This window comes from Cervus canadensis, chromosome 3, assembly GCF_019320065.1.
Source record: "Cervus canadensis isolate Bull #8, Minnesota chromosome 3, ASM1932006v1, whole genome shotgun sequence".
Classification (NCBI taxonomy): domain Eukaryota; kingdom Metazoa; phylum Chordata; class Mammalia; order Artiodactyla; family Cervidae; genus Cervus; species Cervus canadensis.
The window spans coordinates 9874300-9896500 of record NC_057388.1 but is presented as its reverse complement, the minus strand read 5'-3'; the positions used below and the strand labels follow the sequence as shown (position 1 = coordinate 9896500).

General features: G+C 40.3%; 1 protein-coding gene across 4 annotated transcripts in view; it reads right to left on the bottom strand.

The window, feature by feature from the left end:
• GNGT1 (G protein subunit gamma transducin 1) overlaps nucleotides 1–20172 on the bottom strand; it is a 265894-nt gene extending 245722 nt beyond the window's left edge. For all 4 annotated transcript variants that reach the window (XM_043462609.1, XM_043462613.1, XM_043462607.1 and 1 more), the window contains exon 1: nucleotides 20025–20172. Coding sequence is in view for 2 of the 4 variants with exons in the window: in XM_043462607.1 (XP_043318542.1) it covers nucleotides 20025–20167 (143 nt within the window). In the remaining 2 variants the exon portion in view is untranslated. The remainder of the gene's footprint in view (nucleotides 1–20024) is intronic.
• Between the last annotated feature and the right edge of the window lie 2029 nt (nucleotides 20173–22201).

The following is a 22201-nucleotide window of genomic DNA, read 5'->3' as shown; positions in this document are numbered from 1 at the left end:
GATGGCTGGATGGCATTACTGATGCAATGGACATCAGCTTGGGCAAACTTTGAGAGATGGTGAGGGACAGGGAGGCCTGACGTGCTGCAGTCCATGGGGTCGCAAAGAGTCAGACTTGACTGGGTGACTGAACAACAATAAGATACTCATGCTTGGTCAAACTAAGCCAAACTAATATAAGCATTTCTATTCTTCTTGTAAGAGGCAGCAAAAGTTATATCGATATAGTTGGTTGGTGCTATAGATTGAATTGTGTCCTTCCAAAATTCACATGCTGAAATTCAATGCCCAAGGTATTAGGAGGCAGCCCTTGGGAGGTGACTAAGTCATGAGGTCAAAGCCCTCAAGAACAAGATTGTGCTCTTATTAAAGAGGTCTGATACAACTCCTTAGCTTTTCTACCACAAGAGTACACAGTTAAAAGCAATCTGCAACTTGAAAAACAGCCTTCACCAGAATGTGAGAATGCCAGCACCCTGATCTGAGACTTCCAGCCTCCAGGACTGTGAGAATAAATTCCTGATTTATAAGCCAGCCAGTATCTTGTTAGAGCAGCCCAAACAATTAGAGCAGTCCTAAAACAGCTGGGATGTTCCCACATCAATTTTTTTTGCAATATTTTTATAATAGAGCTCGCTACAAAAAGTCCATCTACACAAAATGAATGAATTTATTTTTGCTCTGTAATATCTTTTTCCCTTCAATAGGTTAAAAGAGAAAATTTTCTAAAGATTCACCAGAAACATATCTTGAAATAGAATCTTAATAAATAAGTACCACAGAGAATAGAAGATAGAGTTAAAAAAAAACCTTGGGGTTCTGAATTAGGCAGACCTGGGTTCCAAAGAATTTTCCACTAGTAACAGTATCACCATGGGGATATTTAACTTCTCTAAATTTTACTTTCCTATTCTATTAAATAGACAAATTAAGGTGCCTGTAAGGATAAAATTAAATTACAAATAAGAAAATTAAAATGTACTTAGAAAAGTGAATGAAGTGACCCATGTTAGTGTTCAATAATGGTTGACTTCCATTCTTAAAAATTACTATAGCTCCCTGACATCAGGCTTTTTTGGATTTGACAGCAAAGGCCAGTGCAACAAAAGCAAAAATAAACAAATGGGACTACATCAAACTAAAAAGCTTCTGCACAGTGAAGGAAATCATCAACAAAACCAAAGGTAAACTTCTGAATAGCTGGAGATATCCATAAATCATATATATCATAAGGGGCTAATAACCAAGCTATATGAAGAACTCACACAACTCAATAACAAAAAAACCCAAACAATCCTACTAAAAAAATGGTTGGAGGACCTGAATAGACATTTCTCCAAACAAGATCTACAGATGGCCAACATGCACACAAGAAGATGGTCACTATCACTGATCACCAGGGAAACACAAGTCACAACCACAATGAGATATGATCTCAAACCTATCAGAATGTCTATCATCAGAAAGACAAGAAATCTCCAGTGTTGGTGAAGATACAGATAAAAGGGAATTTACTGTTGATGGAAATGTAAATTTGGGCAACCACTAAGGGAAACAGAATAAAGGTTCCTCTGAAAATTCAAAACACAGCTACAATAAGATCTAGCAATTCCACTACTGGGTATCTACCCAGAGAAAATGAAAACACTAATTTGAAAATATATATATATGCACCCCAATGGTCACTGTAGCATTACTTACAATAGCCAAGACATGGAAACAACCTACATGTCCACTGATGGATAGATAAAAAAGAGGTGGTATTAGTATATACACATACAATAGAATATGTACTACTTAACTATAAAAAGAAGGAAATTCTGCCATCTGCAACAACATAGATGGACCCTGAGGATATTATGCTAAGTGAAAAAAGTCAGAGAAAGACAAATTCTGCATGATTCCATCTATATGTGGAATCAAACAGACAAAAACAAAACAAAGCCCAGAGCCACAGAGAACAGGTTGGTGGCTGCCAGAGCAGAAGGATGTTGTGGGGTGGGGAAGGTGAAATGGGTGAAGTGGGTCAAAACATACGAACTTCCAGTTATAAAATAGGTAAGTCACAGGGATATAATGTATAGTATGGGAGAATACAATTGACAACATTGTATTACCGTTGTATGGGGGAAGATGGTAACTACACTTATTGTGCAAACCATTTTGCAATATATACAAATGTTCAATCATTATGTTTTACACATAAAACTAATATATTTTATGTCAATAATACTTCAACTTTTTAAACTACTGTTATTTGTATTTCTTTTTAGCAGGCCCTAATAATATTGTTTTGTTTTCCTTATTTGCTCAACCTCAGAGTACAAATATAAATTAAAATTTCAGAAATGGCCTTGTGCAGTTCACAGCCTTTTGGAGGAACAAGACATGCTAACAGATGGGTGTGATACATTGAGACTGTCTCTATGATGGTTTTTCAAGAGCAGAAGATATTATAGATTAGTTTCACCTCAGAGTAAGAGAAGGCAAAGGATAATGGCTGCTGAAAAGGTGAAAAGAAAATCTTCACTAATGTTATGACATTTAAGCTTTCTCACAAACTACCTGTACATTCGAGTCCTCCATTTTATACCATGATTATTTTAGACTTTATCCATCACTCCTTAATCTATAATGGCTCATTTTCTCCCCACTTTCTTAGCAGATGACAATGCTTCATAGTTTTTGGAGAAAAGAGAAGCCATCAGGCTGGGACTCCATTAATTTCATTTTCCCTAATATGTAAGTTGTCACCTGGGCAAATAATAACCTATCAATATCCCGTCATTCCTTTTACACTAAAGGAATGTACCCTCCATATTTGCCTTGGATCTCATCTCCTCCATCTTCTCAGGAAACTGCATTATCTATCCCTCTTTCTCTCTCGTAGATTTAAGTCCTTTTTTTGTTTGCTTGTTTGTTTTTAAATTATCTTTAATTGTAAGATAATTGCTTTACAATACTGTGTTGGTTTCTACCGTACATCAGCATGAATCAGCCATGGGTATCGGTATGTCCCCTCCCTCTTGAACCTCCCTCCCACCTCCCGCCCATCCCATCCCTCTAGCACATTCAGCTCAGTTCAGTTCAGTTCAGTGGCTCAGTCATGTCCGACTCTTGGGATCCCATGTGCTGCAGCACGCCAGGCCTCCCTGTCCATCACCAACTCCCGGAGTTTACTCAAACTCATGTCCATTGAGTCGGTGATGCCATCCAACCATCTCATCCTCTGTGGTCCCCTTCTCCTCCTGCCTTCAATCTTTCCCAGCATCAGGGTCTTTTCAAATGAGTCGGTTCTTCGCATCAGGTGTCCAAAGTATTGGAGTTTCAGCCTCAGCATCAGTCCTTCCAATGAACACCCAGGACTGATCTCCTTTAGGATGGACAGGTTGGATCTCCTGGCAGTCCAAGGGACTCTCAAGAGTCTTCTCCATACCACAGTTCAAAACCATCAGTTCTTCAGCACTCAACTTTCTTTATAGTCCAACTCTCACATCCATACATGACCACTGGAAAAACCATAGCCTTGACTAGACGGACCTTTGCTGGCAAAGCAATGTCTTTGCTTTTTAATATGTTGTCTAGGTTGGTCATAGCTTTTCTTCCAAGGAGCAAGCATCTTTCAATTCCATGGCAGCAGTCACCATCTGCAGTGATTTTGGAGCCCAAAAAATAAAGTCAGCCACTGTTTCCAATGTTTCCCCATCTATTTCCCATGAAATGATGGGACCAGATGCCATGATCTTAGTTTTCTCAATGTTGAACTTTAAGCCAACTTTTTCACTCTCCTCTTTCACTTTCATCAAGAGGCTCTTTGGTTCCTCTTCACTTTCTGCCGTAAGAGTGGTGTCATCTGCATAGCTGAGGTTATTGATATTCCCCGGCAATCTTGAATCCAGCCTGTGCTTCCTCCAGCCCAGCGTTTCTCATGATGTACTCTGCATATGAATTAAATAAGCAGGGTGACAATATACAGCCTTGATGTATTCCTTTTCCTATTTGGAACCAGTCTGTTGTTCCATGTCCAGTTCTAACTGTTGCTTCCTGACCTGCATACAGGTTTCTCAAGAGGCAGGTCAAGTGGTCTGGTATTCCCATCTCTTGAAGAATTTTCCACAGTTTATTGTGATCCACACAGTCAAAGGCTTTGGCATAGTCATAAGGCAGACATAGATGTTTTTCTGGAACTCTCTTGCTTTTTCAATGATCCAGCGGATGTTGCCAATTTGATCTCTGGTTCCTCTGCCTTTTCTAAAACCAGCTTGAACATCTGGAAGTTCAGGGTTCACGTATTGCTGAAGCCTGGCTTGGAGAATTTTGAGCATTACTTTACTAGTGTGTGAGATGAGTGCAATTGTGCAGTAGTTTGAGCATTCTTTGGGACTGCCTTTCTTTGGGACTGGAATGAACACTGACCTTTTCCAGTCCTATGGCCATTGGTGAGTATTCCAAATTTGCTGGCATATTGAGTGCAGCACTTTCACAGCATCATCTTTCAGGATTTGAAATAGCTCAGCTGGAATTCCATCACCTCCACTAGCTTTGTTCCTAGTGATGCTTCCTAAGGCCCACTTGACTTCGCATTCCAGGATGTCTGGCTCTAGGTGAGTGATCACACCATCGTGATTATCTGGGTCGTGAAGATCTTTTTTGTACAGTTCTTCTGTGTATTCCTGCCACCTCTTCTAATTATCTTCTGCTTCTGTTAGGTCCCTACCATTTCTGTCCAGCACATTACCACATGGAAAGTTAGACAGGCACTGAAAGCCCGCTGTATGACACAGGGAGCTCAAATCTGTGCTCTGTAACAATTCCTTTTAACTGAGTCTTTCTAGTTGGCTTTTATTTTTTAAACATACTTTTTCTTTAATGTTTATTTATTTTTGGTTGCACTGGGTTTTTGTCGCAGCCTGTGGGCTTTCTCTGGTTGCAGTATGTGGGCTTTTCAATGCGGCGGTGTGTCTCTTGTTGCAGAGCATGGGCTTTAGGGCCTGTGGGCATCAGTGGTTGTGGTGAGAGGTCTTAGTTGCCCTGCGGCACGTAGGATCTCAGTTCCTGGGCCAGGGATGGAAACCATGTCCCCTGCATTGGCAGGCAGATTCTCAACCACTAGACCACCAGGAAAGTCTTCTATTTGGCTTTTAAATATGTAAAGTGTTTCCTATAGTAAACAAAACAAACATCCCCAGCCACTTCCTGATCATCTCCCCTTCACAAGCAAAATGCTTCTGTTTTTTAATCCTTAATGCTTTCTTTTTCTCACCCTAACTTTTCATCTCACTCCAGTCTGGTTTATGCTCCCATCACTTCATGCTAGCAGCTCTTTTCAAGGTAACCAAAAAAACCTCATTCAACGAATTCCAAGTGAAATACGTCATGATATTTTAGGAGCCTCTGCCACAGTGGCAATGCTCTTTTCTTTGAGATACTTGACTTCTTAGATTCCATGACACTACACTTCATTTACCTCCACAACTGATTGCCTTTCTATCTCTATGTGAGCTTACTGACCTCCACTTGGCCATTTAATATTAATATTCTTGAAGTTCTACCCTCTACCATACCCTCCATTGGTGATTTCATCCATGCCCATGACCTTACTTAATCATTAGTACACCAATGACTCATAACTAACTGCCTACTTGGCATCTCCTATCAATTGTCTCAAAAGTATATCAAACTCTACACGTGTAAAGCCCAATTCATGTTCACTACTTTCCACAACCATCACATAATCCATTTAGCATGGTGGCCTTCCAAAGTGTGACAAACTATGAACTGTGACAAACCAGACACCTAACCCATATCCCTTATTCCTCAATCTGTCACAAAACTATATCATTTTTAGCTCTTGAAAATCTTACTTCTGTCTCTTTTCTTCTCTGTCTTCACTGCCCATCACCATAGCCCAAGCTGCAATTTGCTCTCACTCCAATAATTGCAATGTCCTTTACATTCAGTTTCTATTGCTTAGTAGCAAATTTACCACAAAACTGAGTGTCTTAAAACAATACCAAGTCATTTGCTCACAGTTTTATAGGTCTAAAGTCCAGCCTGAAGCAGGCATAGCCAGGTTCTCTGCTCATGGCATTAAAAGGCCAAAATGCCAGATAGGCAAAGTTCTTATGTGTAGGTTCTAGGGGAAAATATACTTCAAATTCCATTCTTGTTATTTGCAGAATTAAGTTCCTTCAGGTCAGTTCAGTCGCTCAGCCTTGTCCAACTCTTTGGAACCCCAAGGACTGCAGCACACCAGGCTTTCCTGTCCATCACCAACTCCTGAAACTTGCTCAAACTCGTGTCTATCAAGTTGGCGATGCGATCCAACCATCTTATCCTCTGTCATCCCCTTCTCCTCCTGCCTTCAATCTTTCCCAGCATCAGGATCTTTTCCAAAGAGTCAGTTCTTCACAGCAGGTGACCAAGGTATTGAAGCTTCAGCATCAGCATCAGTCCTTCCAATGAATATTCAGGACTGCTTTCCTTTAGGACTGACTGGTTTGATATCCTTGCAGTCCAAGGGACTGTCAAGAGTCTTCTCCAACACCACAGTTCAAAAGCATCAATTCTTCGACGCTCAGTTTTCTTTATGGTCTAACTCTCACATCCATACATGACTACTGGAAAAACCACAGCTTTGACTAGATAGACCTTTGTCGGTAAAGTAATGTCTCTGCTTTTAAATATGCTGTCTAGGTTGGTCATAACTTTCCTTCCAAGGAGTAAGTGTCTTTTAATTTCATGGCTGCAATCACCATCTGCAGTGATTTTGGAGCCCAAAAAAATAAAGTATCTCACTGTTTCCATTGTTTCCCCATCTATTTGCCATGAAGTGATGGGACTGGATGCCATGATCTTAGTTTTCTGAATGCTGAGTTTTAAGCCAGCTTTTTCACTCTCTGCTTTCATTTGCATAAAGAGGCTCTTCAGTTCCTCTTTGCTTTCTGCCATAAGAGTGGTGTCATCTGCATATCTGAGGTTATTGATAATTCTCCCTGCGATCTTGATTCCAGTTTGTGCTTCATCCAGTCCTAACTGTGGAACTGGGTTCCCATTTCCTTCCTTGGTCCCTGTCATCCAAATCCTAAAAGCTTCCTTCATTCCTTTCTTTCCAGTTTCAAGTCAATGGCACATCAATGGCACATCAAATCCTTATTTTGCCTTGAATCTCTTGACCTCTTCTTCAATTTGCTAAAGAAAATTCACTGCTTTTAGGTGATTTGAAGGTCAAATCAGAACGACAAAGGCAATCTGCTTATCTTAAGGTTAGCAGATTTGGGGCTTCAATTCATCTATCAAATATCTTTGCAAAAGTACCAAAATTTTGTATTTGAACAAGTGGAAAAATATCACCAGATATCAAGAATGCTTGGGGCCATCTTTTTCTGCTTACCATAATCTCTCACTTATTCTTGTTCTCTCCTACAGTTAATTCATGTTTCAACCAAACTAGTCACTTCATCCTCTATCCTTAACACTGAATATTCTCCATGGGTTTTTTTGTTGGCATCCATATAAGATACTTCCCTGGTGGCTCAATAATAAAGAGCCTGCTAAGGCAGGAGACATGGGTTTGACCTCTGGGTCCAGAAAATACCTTGGAGAAGGAAATGGCCAACCCACCCCAGTATTCTTTCCTGGAAAACCCCATAGACAGGGGAGCCTGGAGGGTTACTGTCCATGGGGTCGTAAAAAGTCAGACATGACTTAGGGACAGAACAACAACATATATGGTACAATGGAAGGTAAATATCTGAGTTTTTGTATAACTTTTCTCAAAGAAGCATAATACAATTTGCACACACTTGGATAATTATCATCTAGCATAAGGATTATTAGCAAGAAAGAATTACATAAAGTTCTTTCTCAAACAAAATATCCTCAGATACTAGACTAGTCCTTATTCTATAATGACATGATAGTTCAATGATTTGAGTTATAAATCTTATTTGAACATGTTAAGTAGGCAGTTCTGGGAACCATCTTGGGGGACAATTTGTATCGACAACCCAGTGAAAGCCGACTAGTAACCTTTGAGAATAAAATATATATATATATCAAACAAATAGAGGATTGGAGTTTTGTATAAACATGCATAGTCAAACACACATATTAAGAACTCTGTGATACTGCAGACCTGTTTCTTCTCCCACTAACATAGTTGTCCATATCAGTGTAAATCAATCATTTTTTCATGGTTAAACCATCAACCAATTGGTATACTTACACAGACAGGTTTTTTTAGATGAAGAAAAATCAGAAATGGGGTATTAGTGTTGTAGGCAACCAATAGCTCTATGGTACAGCTCTGTTTAACTGTCATGGTGACCAAGACTGTAGGACCCCCTGGCAAATAAGTTAGAAAAGATACTGTGAATGTAAGTAATTAGAGTACAAATGTGCAGAATATGAGAGAGGCAGCAAACAGCTTGGAATAAAACAGAAAAAAAAGCATGAAAATAGGGAGAAAGGCATATTTGAAGTATACAGTCAAGAATCTCATTTTCCTTGAGTATTGGAGAGGGTTTAATATGGGCCAAACTCATGGACAGAAATGCAATGGTTTCAAAGATTCTCCATCTCTTAGCATCCTATGGCATCCTTTGGAGAGAGTCCCTGGGAACAGGGTATAGCGGGGCATGCCATGTGACTGTTCTTCCTCCCTGCCCCATTCCCACACTGACTTTATTTTTTATGGCACAAGATGAACTAATCTTCATAGAGTCTGGGTTGAAATAAACTTCTTTGACATCAAAAAGCCTGAACTTAAGTGCCAGCTGCTCAGAAAAGTACTAGAAAAAGCCAGGTGCCAACCCCTTGGAGATACTGACAGTTTCTCCCACTGGAAAACAGATCTAAGTCCCTTAGGCAACTTAGAAGGATCATGAAAAATGTTATTGAGAAACCCTAACTACATCTCCCCACGTCTAACTAATGTAATTATACTTTATTTGCCAGAGTGGGACAACCATTGGAGGTTTCCAAACAGGGGACAGAAATGAGGAGTCCTATCTTTAAAAGAATGACTAGCAACAATATGAGAGATGGATTCATTAAAAGAACAAACAAAAGAGGAAGAGACATCATTAAGAAAACTATAATGTAAGCAAGGTCATGAAGAATGCAGACATTCTGGAAGAATGGATTCTAGAGATATTTTGAATACCTGACCAAATGTTAATTCAGTCATCCTGCTTTTCATTAAACCATCACTACTCAATCACTCGGTAAGTCTTCCCTTTATACACTTCTTGGAACTACATTTAGACTTGTTAGGCTATTGGCACCATCAAAGACCCAAGGAATCCTCCGGAACTCCTCCACCCTTAATTTCTTATATATCAATTTAGTTAAGAAATATGTAAATATAAGCTTCCTATAAAATATACATACAATACCTGACAAAATATATAGTAATTAAAGCATTTTGAAAGCTGTAGAGTATAAAACAAATGTAACAAATCTCCGATGTCTAACCTTTGCTTGTCAAACTTGACAGCCCCCTTCCTGACCCTAGTCTAATCACCTAATCATGCAAAACTCAAGAGAAATAGATGAAGGATCCTTGGACTTCCTTGAGTATCAGGACGGTCCTTGAGGTAGCCCAGAATACTGCTATTTATTGAATGATATTCTAATCAGGAGACATGTCCTTTGGTCATTCCCGCTTTGTCAGTAACAGGTGACCGCTCACTCTTTCTGATATATGAGCAGCTTTCCAGTCTCCTGGTAGAATCACAGAATCATTCAATTCAATATAAAAAATTTTTATTAAGCATTTACTATCCATGCACAATGACATGTTAGGTATCATGGAGAAATCAATAGTAAGTAAGCAACAATTATTATTTTGAAGTAAACAAATCCAGGTCTCCTGAATTTCAGGCAGATTCTTTACCATCTGAACTACCAGGGAAATCCACAGTAAAGAAGGCAGATATAATCAATTAGATGTAGTGTCAAAAGTGAAAAAAGTAAAGGTGCATATAAAGGCCATGGAGCACAGAGGATATCAAACTTTTTATCTTTTCCTATAGTAATTTTCCAGAAAGCCTTACCAAAAACTGACATATAGGTTTGTTTTCAGAAGAAACTCATATTGAAAAAAGAGAAACAGAATGAAATAGTATAAGAACGGTTAGTATTCCCAACATTATCAAAAACCAAAACTTCCAAATATCTTCACAAGAGAATCAGTTCAGTTCAGTTCAGTCGCTCAGTCGTGTCCGACTCTTTGCGACCCCATGAATCGCAGCACGCCAGACCTCCCTGTCCATCACCAACTCCCGGAGTTTACTCAAACCCATGTCCATCGAGTCGGTGATGCCATCCAGCCATCTCACCCTCTGTCGTCCCCTTCTCCTCCTGCTCCCAATCCCTCCCAGGATCAGGGTCTTTTCAAATAAGTCAACTCTTTGTATCAGGTGACCAAAGTATTGGAGTTTCAGCTTCAGCATCAGTCCTTCCAATGAACACCCAGGACTGATGTCCTTTAGGATGGACTGGCTGGATCTCCTTGAAGTCCAAGGGACTCTCAAGAGTCTTCTCCAACACCACAGTTCAAAAGCATCAATTCTTCGGCACTCAGCTTTCTTCACAGTCCAACTCTCACATCCATACATGACCACTGGAAAAACCACAGCCTTGACTAGACAGACCTTTGTTGGCAAAGTAATGTCTCTGCTTTTTAATATGCTATCTAGGTTGGTCCTAGAAAATGATTAGAGAAGGATAAATAGGAATGAGGTGAAGATGATACACATAGAGATTTCCAGCAATGATTTCTTTAAATACATATATATATGACAAAATGTTATGACTGAAGGATGAATGATGATAATGAAGATAGATCGATCAAATTTATCATAATGTAAATAAATCTTAAAAATATTATTTAAAAGTTTTTTCCAAACTTCTAATAATTTTTAAAATAAAAATATGTCTAGAACGTCCTGGTGCATATTGTTTAGTAAAGCCTCACTTTATTCTACTAACTGAGGATAATCTATTATTACTAAACTGTCCAAGTTCTACTAGGAGGTCATCGGTTTGATCATAATTTCATGAGTAACAGAATTCTTAACACTAGATCTATACCTAACAACTGATCAAACCAAGGCACCGTTGAACCAGTCATTTTAGCTCTCTGCAATATTAATACCAATCAGTATAATATTGATTGGAATACAAGGTCAGCTATAGATTGAAAAGCTGGAGGCAATGATAGACTCATCCTGATTTTATAACAAGTGTAACAAATGGCCCGAGGGAAGTGAAACAGCAAAATCCTTCCAATGTGTCAGATGAAATAAATTAATTTAGAAAGCCACCCTTCAACTTTTCTCTGAAGATTAATCCTCACTTTACTTCCCAGAAAAATTTTTGCTTTTAATTCTGCCTTTTTGGCTCATAAATGACAATGTTATTTTTGAAGGTTTCTTGTATCCATTTTCCAAAGAGCAAGTCTGATCTATTCAGGCCATGTAATAAAGGGAATGTAGCTTCCTCCATGATGATGAATGAAGAAACAGAATTTAAAATCCAGAGAAGGCAGATGCGGTAGACTCAGACTGTTGCATAGGAAAAGACTAAAATGTAATATACTAAAATTTTATAAACTGTAATATTGCTATCTAGTCTACATCTTCCTGGAATTTGAAACCTTCAAGTACCCTGTGGCACATGAAAATGACAATGGCATCCGATTTACTTCTATAAGCTTATAATTCACTACTAGAATTGGAATGCTTCAACGGTCTGACTGTGATATACGAATAGAGGAGACAGTGTGCTTTTATGGGCATTTAAAATGCAGTAGGTAAAAGTACCATTCAGTCTTCTCTTCTTATCTTCTTAGGCCAGTCCCCACATCGACACATGGAACTGTGGATGCAGTAATTCGTGGTCAGCGAAGGAGGCTGAACTAACACAATCTGGATACCCAAAGTAGCAGAATTCTAAATATCCAGCAAAGAATTGCCTCTATATTCTGCTTACAAGTCATGGCAGCCAACTCATGTCGTAGAGTTACGCATACATAATATCTGCTGCTCTATAAAGTGTAGCAAACCTCCTTCACAATAAGGAAAGCCAAAATTCTGTTTGAAAACTCCTCCCCCCTACCCCGCCCCGTCCCCGCAAGTTAGAGGAAAGAAGTAGGATATCCCTACGGAGGGAGCTCGGCACAGCAAGTGGGAGAGGAAATCTGAGCATGCCTGCGAAGGAAAGGCTGTGGATCCCACTATTCATGGATACCACCTACTGGCGGACACGCGGCAGTGCTACACCCAGGAGGGCACCGCGGGGAAACGCACGAAGGCATGGAAAGACCAGAGGACGCTGACTACAGAAACAACCGCATTCAGCAAAGAGTGCTGAAATTCGGCAGGCTTTACAGCAAACTGGTGACACGATCTTATTCCTTCAAGAACTTTTCTAACAAGTTACTGAGTTTTGACTCTGAAACGTCTGTGGTAGTAGTAATGATAGTAGTCATTGGCTCCACTTTATAACGTGGTCAGTGCTAATAACGGTATACAAATCCGAGGTTTACAGCTATTAACTCCTACACGGAGAGCAGTGATTCTCAAAGCGGACGATTTCGCCATCGAGACTGGGAAACTGGTCCGTGTCTGGAGTAATTTTAGTCGTCACATGGGGGAGGCGCTACTGACCTCTAGTGGGTAGAGGCCAAGGGTGCTGCTCAGTATCCTGAAATACACAGGCCAGCCCCCCCCATCGAAGTACCATCCAGGCCAAAATGAAAACAGTGTCAAAACAAATAATTACATACCTCTGCCATTTAAAAACAAAAAAGAAAATAATGTCAAATTAAACAAATCCTCACTTGGAGGAACCAATTCGAAGGTAACAATACTCTAATGTTAAATCACAATACTTTCTGTAAATTAATAATACATTAAAGTTATTTTATTTAATAGACATTTATGTAGCGCTTGCTATGCACCCAGTGCTCCTGAAGGGCTTCACAAACATTACCATATTTTATTCTCATAACAATCCTAAGAGGTATATAGTATTAATACATGCATGCTCAGTCGCTTCTGTCGTGTCCAACTGTTTGCGACTCCATGGACTGTAGCCCACCAGGCTCCTCTGTCCATGGGGATTATCCAGGCGAGAAAACTGGAGTGAGTTGCCATGCCCTCCTCCAGGGGTTCTTCCTGACCCAGGGATCGAACCTGCGTCTCTTACATCTCCTGCATTGGCAGGTAGGTTCTTTACCACTAGTGCCCCCTGGGAAGTCCATACAGTATTAATAGCCCCTGTTTAAAAATAAGGAATCTGAAACACAAAGAGGTAAATAGTTTATCCATGATGTCACAACTAGCAAGTGCTAGAGCCATAATTTGAATCCAGGAAGCCTGGCTCCCCAGTCCGTTGCCTAAGCTAGGAAACGATGCTGATCACCTGCAGCAGACATATTCTTTTCATTAAAGGATATATCCAAAGCAAGACTGCCATTTCAATGATCTTCCTGCCCACCTCAAGATCTTCTGCTAGAACCTGATGAGGTCAATGTATTGACAGTCACTGCACTCTCTGGTGTCCCCGTTCCAAGGGAGTAGGTTGGTGTATCAAGAAGAAAAGAAAAAACTGGACTTTAAAAATCAAAAGCTATGAGTTCAAACTCTACTTCTGTTCTTTAACTCTACGGCCTTCACCAACTTCCTAAGCCTCAGTTTCCTTCTTGTAAAACAGAATTAATAATACATACAGACTTGTTACAAGAAATAGAGATATTTGATGTGCATAGGGCATAGAACATATTGAAAGCCATTATGGCCAATAAAAGAGAGTTTTATAATTGTCTAAGTAATAGACTAGAATTTCCTACTAATATCTAACTGGTTCCACATTCTCTCTTCCTTGTATTTCTTTACCTTCCTGCCCATTCGCATCTGACTATCTAGACCTGCCTAGTCTGCCCCACCACATGAAGTTAATTATTCCATTTCCTTGGTTATGTAATAAGTGGAGTTCCTAGCCAAATGCATATAGAAATACTTTTTTTGTGGTTGTGGTATTAGTCTCTTGAAAAAATATTTTTTTATCTGCCTATGCTGTGTTGCTATGTTGAACTCTTTATCTTAGCTAGTTCAAATACAAATTCATGCCTCCTATATTATCCTTTATCTGAAACAAGACAAATTCTTGGTTTCAGATTTAAAAGAAATGATTCAATTTGTGTGTTACAGTGTCAAATTTGACTCATTAGATTGCCAGTAGTAGAAAACCCACTCAAGCTATCTCGGGAAGAAAAGGCATTTGTGTATTAATTCATACCATTGGTGTTGTTGTTCTCAGTCATGTCCAACTCTGCGACCCCATGGACTGCAGCCCACCCAGCTTCCCTGACCTTCACCATCTCCCAGTGCTTACTCAAACTCATGTCCATTGAATCAGTGGTGCCATCTAACCATCTCATCCTCTGTCATCCCCTTCTCCTCCTGCCTTCAATCTTTCCCAGCATCAGGGTCTTTTCTAGTGAGCTGGCTCTTCCCATCAGGTGGCCAAAGAAAAGGAGCCAGGTCTGGGGTTTCGAGCATGGCTAGATGGAGGGTACCGCCTCTTTGACCATCTCCTAGAACTTTCTGTTCCTGCTGGCTTTCTCTTTGGCTTCTTCAAAATAAATACGATGATCATCTGTAGTAACCCCTATATGTCACACTTAAAGGCTAATGGATTTTTGTTCTTTGTTTTTTATAGCCTTCCCTAACAACTCTAAGCTAAAAAACAAAAAAACAAAAACAAACAAAAAACCTTGAGAGGCTCTGATCAGCCTGAATAAGTTACAAGCTCATATGCTTATCACTGAACAAAATGGCCAAGGAGATAAGATAGGTTATTCTGACTTGCCTGGTCTATGCCATGATCCCTATCCCTCCATGGCCGGAAAGGGGAGAGCTATCTTCACATAATCACAGAAAAAGAATTTCCAACAGAAGTAATAGTTTCATCACTTTTGATTGTTGTATCAAAAAGAAAAGAAAAAAAACGGACTTTAGAAATCAACAGCTGAGTTCAAAGTCTACTTGTATTCCAAGATTGCAGACACATGTTGTCCACTACCATCACCAGAGAATTCAAACTTGGTTTATAAGGAAACAAGTTTGGGTTATGTGTTTGCATGTACTAGGCTCCTAAATCAAGGTTATTTTTAATGTTTTCATTCTCTTGTCTTGAGAACTTTATACTTAACAAGAACCTATGTGAAAATAAATTTTAATTTCTCCAGGAAAACTGCCCATATCTTTAATTACTGGGTTACATGGTAAATCCACTTTTAGTTTTCTTTTTAATATTTTATTTTTTATTAATTTTTATTGGTGTATAGTTGCTGTACAATGTTGTATTACTTTCTGCTCTACAGCAAAGTGAATCAGTTATATGTATACACATTTCCCCAGTTTCTTGGATTTTCTTCCCATTTGAGCCACCACAAAGCACTGAGTAGAGTTCCCTGTGCTATACAACAGGTTCTCAAGTAGTTATCTCGTTAGTTATCTATTCACAGTAGTATGTATGTGTCAACCCCAATATCCCAATTCATCCCACCCCGCTTCTCCCCTAGAGAATTTAGCTTGCACCAAAAGATTAAATGTTGTAGAAGTACACAAAGCCATATGAGAAAAATATATTCAACCACTAGGACAAGGCTGGGCTTCCCCCAAGGCGCAATGGTAAAGAATTCACTTCTAATGCAGGAGACACGGGTTCGATCCCTGGGTCAGGAAGATGCCCTGGAGAAGGGAATGGCAGCCCACTCCAGTATTCTTGCCTGGGAAATCCCACGGGCGGAGAATCCTGATGGGCTACAGTTCTCGGGGTCTCAAAAGAGTCGGACAGGACTGAGTGAGTAAACAACGAAATAAAACAGGACAGGGCTAAAGTCAACGGCACGAATAGGAATGGACTTAAATCTAGTTACAGGTAAGGGAAGCCTAGCCAAGAACAGCATAGGATTGTAAAACATGGTTAACAGGTAAAAATTTGTATCCAGATAAGCAGTTGCCATCTGTGAAGTTTTGTAAAATAAAAGTCAAGCAAACTAAAATATACAGGTCGATAGCATCCTGGAGAAGGAAATGGCAACCCACTCCAGTGCTCTTGCCTGGAAAATCCCATGGCTGGATGGAGGAGCCAGCTAGGCTACAGTCCATGGGGTCGCAAAGACTGAGCGACTTCACTTTCAAAGACTGAGCGACTTCACTTTCTTTTCATCAGTAGTAAGATGAAGCAAGTCCAAAAGCCCACCCCATACCTTCTGAACTATTTTCTATAGCCTGTATCCACAATTGCTAGGGTAAAAAACCTTTACTCTAGAGATCAAGGTTATAAAAGGTTATAAAGGATGCCTTTTGTAATGCAATCTAGGGTGGATTACAGCTATTCTTCTAACATAATGAAAAAAAAAGTAAATAAAAGACTAGTTCCTTAAGGAAAGGTAGATACTTTTAATGCTGTATCACCAGAACTTTTATTAATCAACATAATAAAGTAATAAATGACAACTTTATTTGCAAAAGTAAAGGGATATTATTAACTAGTCTTTCAGATTCTTCTCTGATAATGACATCAGGGAGGTTTCTGCTCCTTCTCCCTTGGTTTTCAAGATCTGAAAACACTCTCTCCCACCCTCCTATTCAACAATAGACTAAGAAGTGACTAAGGATGACAAACAACCTAGACAGACTTCTGGGGAGGAACCAAAATATTAAAAAGCACAGAGAGCTCTAAGCGCTGACAGAAAACAGTGTAGTATAGATCTAACAATCAAAGACAGAAGACAAAAGCATGGAGATGAGTTGAATGTGTCAGAGAATCCAGTTTGGAACATCCATCACTGTGGACTCTATGTATTGGAATATGACATTTGAATGGAGAGACTACTTAGACATTCTTTGGGACTCCTTTTATGCATTTAACCAAAAGGAAGATTGTTTTACAATGGATTTGACCACACTTGTCTTCTGTAATAAAGAAGAGTAGATCGAGACTGATACATTCATTTAGAAAGAAAAAGTTCATTCAAAACCTACCATACACATGTGTGGCAGGTATATATGTATACACACACACATACATATATATACACACACCCTAGGATCTGTATCAGCACCAGGAATATACAATTAGTACAATGTATTCCTGCTAGAAGATAGAGATAACTTATACAGTGGTGAAATGAACATTTCATGAAAACAAAGAGGGGATAAGATAGTAGAGAGAAAAAGCCTAGAGAAGGGTAATTAGAAAGTAATACATGAAAAAAAAAAAAAAAAAGAAAGTAATACATGGACCCTTCCTATTAGGAGCTAGGAGAACTGGGAAGACTTTAAACAAAGGACTCAAGCAATAAAAAGTAAAATAAGAACTTTTTATAAATATGTGTTTAAAATCTAGGAAAAAAACAGAAGCCCATGTACTAGAACTAAGAAGCCGAGATTAAATCAGTACTGACAATAAAACTGACTTGATTTTTGGTTCCCTAGGCATAGTTCTGTATTTCCTAAAATGTCTTCCCTGATAAAATGGGACAGATCTCAGAACTTAGAGATGATGATACCATATGTAGGAGGACTAAAGTTATACAAACACTTACTGAGTAGTCCATTATGTAAATATAACACCTATTCATCTGAGTTCTTTTTTGATACCTTGTATCTGAGCTAGCAACCAGTTTTAAATATTATCTCTGGTGATCACAAGAGTGAACCTGCTCAAATTCTTCATCAAATGTCTATTTTCCTTAGAACATCACTTTCACAGCATTTCGATGTAATTAACACAAACAGCAGAAAATATGCTTACATTCCCTTTGTTGGTTCCTATGGCCCAGCCCAAAGAGACTCTGCTTAATCATGAGAATTTTGTATTCCAGTAATTATTTATCCATATTTGTATTATTTGTGTTGTTATTAAAATGTTTACCACAAAACATTTTAAAAACAGATATTATAAGAATATGAACACTATTTACCAAGCAGCTTTGGGTTCTTCTGAAACTTTGCCATGTCACCGAAAAAACAGACTCAATTTGTTTTAGAACAAAAGAAAATTATATTTTGATCTTAGGGGAACTGGTACAACGGTTAAATCAGGATAAAATTACTTTGTGATATTTCCCCTCTCCCTTTCCCCCGCCTCATGATATGAATGTCCTGAATATTCTTTGGAAATTCATGTCATGTAGAGTTGTACTGGACATTAGTTTAAACAAACTCGTTCTCAAGAGGCTTTTGAACCTATCCTGATAATAAGAAAACTCATTTTGTTAGAGTCACTCTAAAAATGTAAAGCACAGCTTCCAGTGAAACAAAAAAACAAAATTATCTTACAATCATGAAGGACACATGGTTCTATCGAGACAAATTTTAGAAGGAACACTGTGAGAAAGAGGAATGCGCCATGTTGTTTTTGTCAATGACTAATTTACAGAATTTGCTCCCCTTGTATGCCAGAGTGTTGCAGAGAGAATACAATGAGATACCATTGTAATCTCAAGGAATTTTGCCTTCAGCCTCTAAACATACCATAATGTTTGACTTTCACTGCCATGTTTATAATCACAGTTCCTTAAAACCAAGAAATGAGAACCATTTTGACAGATGCTAGACTTCCTTGTCACAAATGCTGAATGGAACGTTTTAGTAAGCTAATCCTGCCTCTTGAAAAATTTGCTCTTCCCTTTCTTGATTCTTCCAGTTGGAGAATGAGATAACAACAGATCATAAGTTATTCCCTCAAGTGGAAGTTTTGAAAAATTATTAAAATATTATGCATGTAGCCATAGTCTCATCTGGCTTCCCTGGTGACTCATTGGTAAAGAATCCACCTGCCAATTCAGGAGACTCGGGTTGGATCCCTGGGTCAGGAAGATCCCCTGGAGGAGGAAATGGCAACCCACTCCAGTATTCTTGCCCTGGAAATCCCATGGATACAGGAACCTGGCTGACTACAACAGTCCTTGGTGTCCTGAAAGAATTAGACACAATTGAGCGACTAAACAACAACAATGCTCTCATCAGCTTGTTGATTTCACTTATGAAACGGTCAACCTCTGGGGAAAGGTTCATGGAGCTAGCGTGACAGCCTCCTTTAATAATATAATCATTTTATCATGAGTCCTGATGATGAAGGAAATAGGATATATAACCCATAATACGATACACGTCTTAGTTTGTCACAGCTTTTTCCCACTCCTGTTTGCTTTGGAAATAAAGAAGACCCTTTTGTCAACGATTCAGAAGAACTAGAGGTTAAAAGTATAATTTTTATTAATATACCTCAAGTCTCAGGTAGCTGCGTGGTGCTCATTCGCTCAGCTGCGTGGGACTGTTTGTGACACGCTGGCCTGTCAGGCTCTCCAGTCCATGGGATTCTCCAGACTAGAATACTGGAGTGGGTTGCCATTCCCTTCTCCAGGGGATCTTCCCAACCCAGGGATCGAACCGGTGTCTCTTACATCTCCTATACTGGCAGGCGGAGTCTTTAACCACTGCACCTGGGAAGGCCCTCAGGTGGACCCTGGCTTCAATTAAGAGATTTACAAGTTCCTTGAAGAGATTTATAAGTTCTCGGTTCAAAATGGCGACCTTAGAGGACCCTGAATGCACCTCCTCCCACAAACACATCAAGTCTACAGCTACCTATGGGAAAACGTCCTCTGAAAAAAACCTAAAAACTGGCTGAGGCACTCCTCGAATCCAGGGGAAGGAAAGAAGCTCCACACGGAGGCAGGTGAGAGAGGCCCCGTCACAGTCTCAGCGCGAGCCCTGCCAGTCCCACCTTCCCCACCCCCGGGAGTGGACTGTTCACCGAGGAGCTTAGGAAAGGGTCTGAACCCCGCAGCATGCACTCCCACTTTTAAAAGTGGCATCCGCTAGACCCCAAAATATCTAGCGCTGAAGACAAACTGGGCTCGGTCCACAGGCCCCACGAGGCTGTAGTGGGGGCGGTTCCTGAAGGGGCTCGCGCCGCCCGCGCGCCCCGGAACTCACCAGCCCCAAAGCCCAGGGCAAAGCGCCAATCCAGGCTGTCCGGACCCGGTGTGGGAGAGCCTCCGTTGGCTGTTTGGTTGGCAGGCATTGGGTAGGACAGGCATTTGGGGCCCTGCTCGCGGGCGGAGACCAGCGGCAGCCATCTTCGCTGTCCCTGCAGCGCCGCCAGCGGCCGGGATCCCCAGATTGACGCCTTTATATGCGTCTGGCTGCCCCATCCCTACCGGCCGCCCGGGGCCACTCCTTGATCGACTGGTTCTGGGGGCCAGCAGAGCGTGCAAGCCTGGGTCCCTTGTCGTTGTTTAGTTGCTTCAGTCGCGTCCAACTCCTTGTGATCCCATGGACTGTAGCCCGCCAGGCTCCTCGGGTCCATGGAATTCCCTAGGCAGGAATACTGGAGTGGGTTGCCAGTTTCTCCTCCAGGGGATCTTCCCCACCCAAGGATCCAACCCCCATTGTCTGCATTGCAGGCTGTTTACTGCTGAGCCACTGGGTCCCATGGGAGTGTAGCAATTTGCAAGGTGGTTCTTGGCAGGCTACCACTTGGGGCAGTGCCTGGAGGGTAGTCTGAGGCACCCTCTAGTATTTCTGCCAGGGCATCCTCTTTGCTGGTCCTGGAGCTTTGGCCTGAGGAGCAGGCACACCCTTTAGATGTGGATGTGCCCTTTGGAACCAAAGGCTAGGGCACAGCATCTTTGCACTGTCCCTCTGCCTCACTATACAGCTTGCAGGAATCTCCCAGACAGGAGTGTCTATGGTTTGAAGCCCCAGTTGTGGGGATTGCTACCCAGGGGACTCCTTGAAGTGGTGCCAGCGAGGTATAGGTTTGCAGTCCCATAGGACGTGTATGTTTATCTTTTTTAAATTGAAGTATAGTTGATTTACAATGTTGATTTACAATTATTGCATATATATACATGCACTTTAAAAATATTCTTTTCCATTATGGTTTATCATAGGAAATGAACATAGTTCCTTGTGCTATACAGTAGGACCTTGTTGTTTATGCATTATATAGACATATAAAAGCTTACGTCTACTAGCTGCATTCTCCCACTCCATCCCTCCCCCAACCCCCTTCTCTTGGCAACCACCAGTCTGTTCTCTATGTCCATGATTTTGTTTGTTTCACAGATGGGTTCACCTGTGTTGTATTTTAGATTTCACATGTAAGTGAAATCACATAGTATTTGTCCTTTCTGACTCAGTATGATAATCTCTAGTTGCATCCGTGTTGCAGCAAATAGCATTTTTTTTTTATGGCTGAGTACCAGTCCACCCTAAAGGAAATCAGTCCTGACTATTCATTGGAAGGACTGATGTTGAAGCTGAAACTCCAATACTTTGGCCACCTGATGCGAAGAACTGACTCATTTGAAAGGACCCTGATGCTGGGAAAGATTGAAGGCGGGAGGAAAAGGGGACGACAGAGGATGAGATGGGAATGGCATCATGGATGCAATGGGCATGAGTTTGAGTAGGCTCTGGGAGTTGGTGATGGACAGGGAAGCCTGGTGTGCTGCAGTCCGTGGGGTCGCAAAGAGTCAGACACGAATGAGTGACTGAACTGAACTGAGTATTTCACTGTATGTATGTACCATATTTCTTTATCCATTCTTTTGTTGATGAACATGTAGATTGTTTCTATGTCTTTGGCTACTGTGAATAGTGCTGCTATGAATACAGAGATGCATATATCTTTTTAAAATTATTATCTTGTCCAGATATGTGCCCTGGAGCGGGATTGCTGGATCATATGGTAATTCTATTTTTAGTTTCCTGAGGAACCTCCATACTATTTTCCACAGTGGCTGCACCAACTTACATTCCCACCAGAAGTGTAGGAAGGTTCCCTTTTCTCCACATCCTCTCCAACATTTGTTATTTGTAGACTTTTTAATAAGAGCCATCTAACTGGTATAAGGTGGTATCTCATACTTTCGATTTGCATTTCTCTAATAATTAGCAAAGTTGAGCATCTTTTCATATTCCTATTGGCTACCTGTATACTTTCATACTTTAAAAGCTACTGCCATTGGAAAACTCTAAATAAGAAAAATAATTTCCCTCAATTTCACCAGCAGTCATTGACTTTCATTTATGTCATCCTCCAGTCTCTGGCCAGTTCAGTTTCAGAATCAGTATTGACTTTATCTTCTTGTATGGTGATTTTAAAA